At 36.0% G+C, this 9,464-nt stretch overlaps 1 protein-coding gene and 1 pseudogene across 1 annotated transcript; one reads left to right on the forward strand and one right to left on the reverse strand.

Moving 5' to 3' along the window:
- The first annotated feature begins 3,811 nt into the window (after positions 1–3,811).
- On the forward strand, positions 3,812–3,917 carry LOC137836264 (small nucleolar RNA R71; annotated as a pseudogene).
- Positions 3,918–8,681: 4,764 nt separating this feature from the next.
- LOC137834078 (uncharacterized) lies at positions 8,682–9,038 on the reverse strand. The gene has a single exon (XM_068642143.2). The coding sequence runs from the start codon at positions 9,036–9,038 to the stop codon at positions 8,682–8,684; it is 357 nt and encodes a 118-aa protein (XP_068498244.2).
- Positions 9,039–9,464: the final 426 nt, after the last annotated feature.

Below are 9,464 nucleotides of genomic sequence, written 5' to 3' on the forward strand. Positions count from 1 at the left end.
ACTAACAGGCTAAATGATAAAACATAAAAAAGGCCCAATCTTCATTTGTATCTTTTTCCATTCTGGGACCTTCTATCTTGATCTTTTTAGCTCAAATCATTCATCTTTAATCCAAATCTCCAATCTTCCTTAGAAATCTGCAATTAACACCAAATTTGGGAATAAAATACTCTTATTCAAATAAAGATCATAAAAAATGTAAAAAGGTATAAATTCATAAATTAGGGATTATTTTTTATGTAAATTAGCAATAAATCCTCATAAGTGTCTATATTTTAATATGAAATATTACTGAAATTAGACACTTATCACTCTCCCCAACTTAGAATCTTGCTTGTCCTCAAGCAAAGTAAATGAATATATTTGAATTTAAATATCAAACAGCTTAATTCACTAAACAACAGATCAAATTAGAAACTTATAATGCTTCCAAATTCAAATATAGAAAATTATAGACACAATCAATTTCCAGGATCAAATCAAAACAAATAAATGACAATTCATCAAGGAATATCTTCTCATATGCTCACGGGTAAGTGTTTCTCTCTATTTTCACTAAATCATAACAAATCATAGTTGCTTTTCATTTCATCTTCAAATCACAAACATATTAGAAACATGAATCTTGAGGTCTTTTCCAGGGTTGTAATGAGGCTGGGCTTCCAAAAAATATTGGTTTTTCTTAGATAACAAAAGGCACATCTTAAAGAAGAAGAACATACCTACAATTCAATTATAGAGAACATATATGTTATCTAATTACCACTTTCTTTCGATATCACCTTTTTCCTCATTTTTTTTTCATGATTTTCATGAAATTTTTCTATCTTTCTTTTCTATTTCTTTTTCTTCTTATGTTTCTGTTTCTTGATTTTTTTTTTCTTTTTTTTTTCAATAATAGGAAAAAATTCTTCCTATTTTAAACTTTTTGACCTTTCACAATCAGAACCAACCATTCCCTTTTCTATATGTATTGCATCTATGTTCTCCTTCCTTAGACATGCTAAAGGGTAGGAAATTATATCAATAAAGGTTAAGGTGCAATATTAACAAAAAAATTCTTGGCCCAAAGGGGATAAAAAAAATGGAATACTAATATAAAGGTTGGCTTTTTGGCCCTGGCTCCTAATTAACACAAACAAATGCCTCAATCATCTTCATGCTCTTTTATGATGCAACAAAAATAAAAATTAAGCAACCACAACTGTCAATTCATCAGTAAAACTCTAAAAAAAAACTGTTTAAGGTTCACACACTCACTTGGTTTAAATGGTCTCATTCCTTTTTGTCTTGTCATTATCTGTCCTAATCAATCATACTGTTAAATTTTCATGTATCATATTTGAACTACATTTGAATAGGGATTCAATCATATTTTCTTTTCTAATCTGTGTCTAATTCATCTCACTATTTAATAATTAAACACAAATTCTTTTTTCCACAATTCAAAATTAATATTCTAGTTCTTTTTTATTTGAAAACAAAAATAAACTAGAAAACAAACAAATTAAAATTGAAATTTAGTCAAGAAAGATAATTCAAAACTTAAACTACCAAACTAACAAAACAGGAAAATTTATTTAAAATAAGCAATAAAAACAAACTAAACAAATAAGCAAATAAACAGAAAACAAAATAACCGAAAAATAAAATAAAATAAAATAAAAACTAAACAGAAAATAAAATTCAAATAATTGAAAAGAAAAGAGAATTAAAAAGATAAAACCATATTTTTGCCCAATCCTCTCTTCTTCAGAAGTCATCCAACTTTTTTTTTAAAAATCTTTATCTATAGTCTTGCTTCATTTGCTGGATCTGCCCCCTTGACTAATAGAACCTGTCCTCAGGTCAAAATACATAACCTGCAAAATGATTAGGAGACATACAAGTTTTTTTTTTTTTTGAAAAATAAAATAAACAAAGGTAACAACCTAAAACTAAAATGTGGATTGGGTTGCCTCCCAGTAAGCGCTCGTTTAACGTCATATAGCTTGACGAAAGTTTGTTATCAAGGAGGATATTTATCTTGTTCCACTCGTGCTTTTGTTATCACTTTTGTCCGTCTTGAATATGGCTCTTCAACTTCAATTTTTCCGTCCTTCTTCAATTCCTTGATGACCCATAATTTTCTCGTTTTCTTCCTTCCTCTACCCCTACCTGCGTTGAGCATGATAGGTTGTCCTGGACGATACTTCTCTCCTTCCACTAGCTTTCCTTGATTGTCTCCTTTTGCCTCTAACTTTTCATGACGTATAACTTTCTCCTTTGACTTTGAACTCTTCATCTTTTCACTATTTCTTGGAATTTCCTCTTGTTTCTCAGTCTCATCTGCAGTACACTTGGTTACATCATTAAAAAGATTAAATTTTACCTCTTCATCATGAGACCTTACAAGAATTTCTCCCTTGTCAACATCAACTATGACTTTAGCAGTTTTCATTAAAGGTCTGCCGAGAATCAAAGGGACATCCTCATCTTCTTTCATGTCCAGGATAACAAAATCCACCGGAAATATGAATTTGTCTATTTGCATAAGGACATCTTCAACCACACCATAGGGATACTTCACTGTTCTGTCAGGCAATTGTAACTGCATCTTTGTGGGTTTAACCTCCAAGTTACCTATCTGTCTTAACATGGATAATGACATCAAATTTACACTTGACCCTAAGTCCAATAAAGCATTATACACAAATAAATTACCAATTGACACAGAAATAGTAAAACTCCCTGGATCCCTGAATTTCTTTGGCAAAGTTTTTGAGAAACTGCTCCCTGCTTCCTTCTCTCCATATTTATTTTTAAAACAACATATCTTCCTTCTAACTTCATCAAAATATGTCTTTTTCTCTGGCCATCCTGCAAAATAATTTTTTGGAAGCAAATTGTCAGAAAATAATCCTTCCTTTTCTTTTTTATGTTCCTGTGGGATATTTCTTTTGCGATTTCTACAATTTCACAATTTTCTCCCTCTTCCTTATTTTTTTCCTTTTCTTTTTCAACCTTCACCATCTCATCATTTTCTTCTCCCTCAGTAGTGATGTTATTGCACTGCTCCTTGGGGTTGGTGGTAGTGTTAGCTGAAAATTGGCCAATTTTCCCTTCTACAGTTTGTGTGAGTTGTGACATTTGTTTAGCTAGCTGTCCTATCTGAGTTTCCATGCTCCTAATCGTAGCCATACCATTTTCCTGTGTACTCACAATCTTTGACAAAACATCTTCCACTTTATTCATCCTGTCAGGAATAGATGGAGAATTCGATTGATGCTGCTGTTGGAAAGGCCCTTGCTTGTTGGATGAATTATAGTCTTGCTTCCATCCAAAATTCTGATTTTGATTATTTTTCCAACCTTGAGGATAATTGTTGGAAAAACCGCCTTGCCTTCCTTGATTGCCCATATAATTCACCTCAACTTCGGATGCGTTGTTCTGATAAGAACAGTGACCATTAGGATGATCACCTCCACAAAAATCACACCTGAGCGGTACATTCTGACTTTTGAGTGATTGAACAGCATGCAACTTTTGGGGTAATTGGGTCATATGTGCGGTCAGTTGCTCAAGTTGCTGTGTCAGAATTTTGTTTTGAGCTAGCAATGCATCTGCAGTGTTTAACTCCAATACTCCTCTTTTTTGATGATTTTGTCTATCATGTTGAGCTTGATAGTCAGTTGTGGCCAAAGCTTCTATAATCCTTGTTGCTTGATCTGCATCAACAGCCATCATTGTGCCACCAGCCGCGGCATCTAGGAGCATCTTTGTATTTGATCTGAGACCATTAATAAATATGCTCAGTTGAGCAATATCTTCAAACCCATGGTTTGGGCATTTTCTCAGCATCCTCTTGAATCTCTCCCATGTCTCACAGAAAGGCTCTTCTACTCCTTGTCTGAACATAGATATTTCAGACTTAGCATTGATGTAGCGAGAGATTGGGAAAAATCTTTGCAAAATTTTTTCCTCCACATCCTTCCATTTGGTTAAACTCTGATTAGGATGAGATATAAGCCACTCCTTTGCTTTCCCTGCCAAAGAAAAAGGAAATAAACGCATGTATACACTCTCAAGATCACCTGATTGAAAACCCATAGTTCCCACCAATTCATAAAAAGTAGCCAAGTGTGTATGAGGATCCTCATGATCCATCGCCGTGAATTGATTGGTACTAATGAGGGTAAGGAACGCAGGCTTCATCTCCAAGGCCCTGTTAGTTGCAGGCACTGCAATGCTAGAAAAGTGTCTAGGCCCTTGATGTATGGCGTAATCTCCAAGAGTTCTCCTAGGAGGTGGTGTTTCCTCCCCCGCCATGTTGTTATTCTCCTGAAAAATATCAATGGAAAAAGAAGAAGATGTTGAAGAATACTCTCTATTATCTTCTTGATTCTCTTTTGTCTTTGATTTTCGATTTTTTGTGGCCACCTTCTCAAATTCTGCTTCAAATAGCAAGTGGTCTTCTGGAACTTGACCTCTCAATATCATATAAAAACAACTAATGCAAGGGTTAGAAGGAAAAATTCACCAGTAGTAACCGCAAATTTATATTTTATATTATTATTTATTTATTTTTTATTTTATTTTTTCGAAAATTCAAAAATAAACAAGAATTTAAATAGCTAACTAAAATAAACTCAATAAACTACAAATTAAAACTTAAAGATAAAATAAAACAAAAACAAAACACTAAAATGACAAAAAATAAATAAATAAATAAAACAAAGATATTCAGAAATAAAAATAAAAAAATATAACAAAAATAAAAAATATAAAAAAAATATAAATATAAATAAAATAAAAACTAAAACAGAATAGAAGAAAACAATGAAGACTAGAAATAACTAAAATCAAGAAATAAAAACAGAATAAAATAAATACTAGAAATAAAAACAAAATAGAATAAAACAAATAAAATAAAACGTAAACAACTAACTAACTTATTTTAAAGATACTACGTAAACTAACGTAAAAATAAAAAAATAAAAGCTAAAACTAGTAATAGATAAATAATTAAAACAAATAAATAAAAACTACCTAAACCTAAATAAAACTACGTAACTAAACCTAAAAAGAACTAAAATAAAATAAAATCAAAACAAAAATCAAACTAAATCTGAAAATAAATAGAAATAAGTAAAATCAAAATAAGAATTAAAATAATAACAGCAAATTAGCAAAAAAAAAAAATCTGTAAAAAAAAATAAAAAATAAAACAAATCAAAACAATTAAAATATTCACAATATTTAGGAAATTATACTCAACAAATCAAACCTGTTCCCCGGCAACGGCGCCAAAAACTTTATGACTTTTTACGGCAAGTGCACCGTGTTTGTCAGAAGTAATAATTGTCCCTAAGGACGGATATCGATCCCACAAAGAACAGTGAATTATCGAGTACAATATTCGCTAAATATAACAACAGAACAATAAAAAGTATATTGAAAGTGGTTGTGTTGACGATGATCAATAAGAAAACAGACAAAGAATTAATTGTTTCAATTGGAAAAATAGGGATTAGGTTCCGTCTCTCTCCCTCTCATGTATTTTGATTAGCATGTCAATATTAAGTTCTTTAACTGAAATTGATGCCCGTATAAAAATCATTTATATCGATTCCTCGCATATAAAATCCTTAAGAATGTTCCCTAACTATCGATCCCTCGCATAATTATAAGAACAACTTAGAACGAAGCTCAGACGTTAATAGCAATTAACATTTCAAGTCTATTCCTAGCACTCAAATATGTTAAGTATTGTGGTTTAGGTCCGAACCCTAAAAATACCTCCCGGTCATATTTAAGATTCTCAATTTGTCACGGAAAATTAAAAGTAAAACAACAATACCAATAATCAATCAAAAACTGAATATTAATATATAAGATATCACCTCAATACATAAGAGTTTGAGTAGATTACTCTCAATCCCAAATGGTAGAATTAGCCACGCATACTTCTATCACCTTCCATTCTCCCAATTGGGTTACAATTCACTCTATGGTGTTTTCCTCTCAATCTGGCACCCTAAGGTTGAGCCTCTAGCCCTCTATTTATCCTAGTTTTCTAGGGTTAGACTAACGGGCTAAATGATAAAACATAAAAAAGGCCCAATCTTCATTTGTATCTTTTTCCATTCTGGGACCTTCTATCTTTATCTTTTTAGCTCAAATCATTCATCTTTAATCCAAATCTCCAATCTTCCTTAGAAATCTGCAATTAACACCAAATTTGGGAATAAAATACTCTTACTCAAATAAAGATCATAAAAAATGTAAAAAGGTATAAATTCATAAATTAGGGATTATTTTTTATGTAAATTAGCAATAAATCCTCATAAGTGTCTATATTTTAATATGAAATATTACTGAAATTAGACACTTATCAAGTATCTTCCCCACATTGAATTTGCTTACAATCGAGTAGTTCACAAAACTACTAATGCTTCTCCTTTTGAAGTAATATATGGTTTTAATCCTCTCACACCCATGGATTTGATACCTCTTCCTAATCCACAAGATTTTGTGCATAAGGAAGGAGTAATCAAAGCCGACTTTGTAAAGAAAATGCATGAGAAGATTAAACTCCAAATACAACAACAAAATGAGAAGTACACAAAATACAACAATAAAGGGAAGAAAGAAATAATTTTTGAGGAAGGAGACTTAGTTTGGCTTCACCTTCGCAAAGATAGATTTCCAACTCAAAGGAAGTGCAAACTAAGTCCCCGAGGTGATGGACCCTTTCAAGTCCTCAAGCGAGTCAATAACAATGCATATAAATTGGACCTACCTCTTGAATATGGAGTTCATGACACTTTTAATGTAATTGATCTTTCTCCATTTGTAGGTACCAATGACGATGACGAGCTGGATTTGAGGACAAATCCTTTCCAAGGGGGAGGGGATGATGGAGGAGGGCCAAGCACATCTCACCATGGAAGCCAATACCCAAGGCTAGACCGTGATGAGCGTCTAGCCTCAAGGAAGGAGCGTCTAGGACGTAATGAGGGAAGGCTACACATGGAGCGTCTAGGAGGAGACCTAGACCGTCTAGGACCCATTACAAGGTCAATGGCTAAGCACATTCACGCCCAATTGGATGAAGCCACGGATGGAAGAGAGAAAGCCTTGTACATGTTACATGGAGGCCCATTAGGGGTGCTTAGTAATTAGAGTAGTGCTAGAAAGCATAAAAGAGTGAACATTCTAGAAGCTCTCCTTACTTGGCCGGTCATGAGCATGTGCCATGTGCCTTGTCATTCTTGCATTTCATTTGGCTCTCATTTCATTTACACTTAGCTTAGTATTTACGGCCCTATAGCCTATAAATAGGGAGACCATCTATTGTATTTTCCAAGTTTATTGTGAGTAAAGTTATGCTGCCATTTTGTGCCAAGCTTTGCTTCTCCCTAGAATTCTAGGCTCTAAACTTCACATCCTTCACCTTTCCTTGGGCTGGCCGAACCTCCCAATATTCATACACATCATGCACCTTCAAGATCAACATCACTCTTAGGAGGATCTTGCACACACACATCCATGGCTTTCGCACCATCTCTTACATGATTCAAGAAGAACTTCATGAATTTTGCCATCAGGTTCGCTTTACTGGTCTCGGTCTTGGCGTATAAAGGCAAGGGAGACTTCTTACTTGGAACCATACTATTCTCGACCTTGGCTTATAAAGGCAAGGGAGAGGTTCACTAGCTGCACTGTACAACACACTTGCAAATATATCTTTTCAACTATTTTTTATTGGGTGACCTCATTAAAAAACCCTGATAAGGGAAAAAGAGTGTCCCCTCAGCTGTGTACAATGACATAATTCACTGAAATAAAATTTAGGTTGGCTCCATTCCAAGTTTGAGGAATTGTCCCACCTTCTAAGGTCTGGAGCTTGTACGCCCTGTTCCCAAGTGCCTCTGTCACATGGAATGGACCAGTCCACTTGGGAGATAACTTGTTCTCTAGTTGGTAGGGGTGGGCCTTTCACATTACCAAGTCGGCGACCTGGAACTGTCGAGGTTTCATCTTGGACTTATGCTTATACTCCACTCTTCTCTTCAAGGCTTCAACCTTGATGCGTGCCTCTTCCCTGACCTCATCCAGCAGGTCTAAGTTCACCCTTCTTTCCTCGTTAGACTCCTCGGTCACGAAGTTCTGGAAACGCGATGAACTTTCCTGGATTTCGACAAGAATCATGGTGTCTGAACCATATACCAAGCTAAAAGGCGTTTCCTTGATGGTGGACTGGGGAGTGGTGTGGTAGGCCCACAAAAATCTAGGGACCTCGTCCGCCCTAGTTCCCTTTGCTTTTTCCAGCCTTCTTTTTAGGCTCCTGAGCAAGACTCGGTTGGCAGACTTGACCTGTCCATTCGTCTGAGGGTGCTCAACTTATGCGAACACCTGCTTGATACCAAGCTCTGTGCATAGTTTGCCTAACTGTTGGCTTGCAAACTGGGTGTCGTTGTCAAACACCAAGCACTTTGGGATTCCAAAGCGGAAAACTATGTTCTTCCACACGAAGTGTTGGATCTTGTGAGTTGTGATTTGTGCAACGAGTTCAACCTCTATCCACTTTGTAAAGTACTCGATGGCGACCACGAGGTACTTCATCTGTCAAACTGCTAGAGGGAACGGTCCCAGGATGTTGATCCCCAGGTGTGAAACGACCATGGGCTGTGGATCGATCATAACTCCTCTGGGGGTGCATTATGCCAGTCAGTGTGCTGTTGGCACTGCTTGCATCGCTGCACGTACCTCGTGCAGTCTTCCCTCATGGTTGGCCAGTAATACCCTGCACGAATGGCCTTTGATGAGAGAGCTCGATCGCCGATATGACTCCCACATAACCCTTCATGGAGCTCTGTCATGATCTGTGTGCACTGCTCACCACTCACACAATATAGGATAGGGTGAGCGTAGCCATGTCTGAACAACTTTCCATCAACCAGGGTGTACCTATTTCCATTTTTCTTGACGATCCTGGCTTCTACTGGATCTAGCGAGAGCAAATCGTCAGCCAGGTAACGTCTAAAGGGTGTCATTCTGGTTTCACCCTCCTCGACTGAGCAGACGTGTAGTGATTCTCCACTTATTGAATTGTATGTGCTTATTCTGGGTGTCTTCAACGTTTCTTGGGTCAGCAACCTGTGACCCCTCCTATCGTCCTCTGAGGTGCTTACTTGCTAGACTTCTGTTGTGCAATTTGTGGTGGTTCGAGGTGTCCTCAAGGTCTCCTGTATGACTGTCCTTTGTCTGCCCCCTTACCTGAACTGGTGAGCTTTGCTAGCAAGTCAGCTTGGGCATTATGCTCTCTGGGGATGTGTACTAGTTTGAACACCGCAAAAGTCTCTTTCAAGATTCTGACATACTCTAGGAATGCGGCCATCTGAGGGTCCTTGATATGATATTCTCCCATAACCTGCCCCGTCACTAATAGGGAATCATTCTTCGCGCAGCAGACTCTTAGC

Source organism: Phaseolus vulgaris, chromosome 5, assembly GCF_051622355.1.
Source record: "Phaseolus vulgaris cultivar YP4 chromosome 5, ASM5162235v1, whole genome shotgun sequence".
In the NCBI taxonomy this organism is placed as follows: domain Eukaryota; kingdom Viridiplantae; phylum Streptophyta; class Magnoliopsida; order Fabales; family Fabaceae; genus Phaseolus; species Phaseolus vulgaris.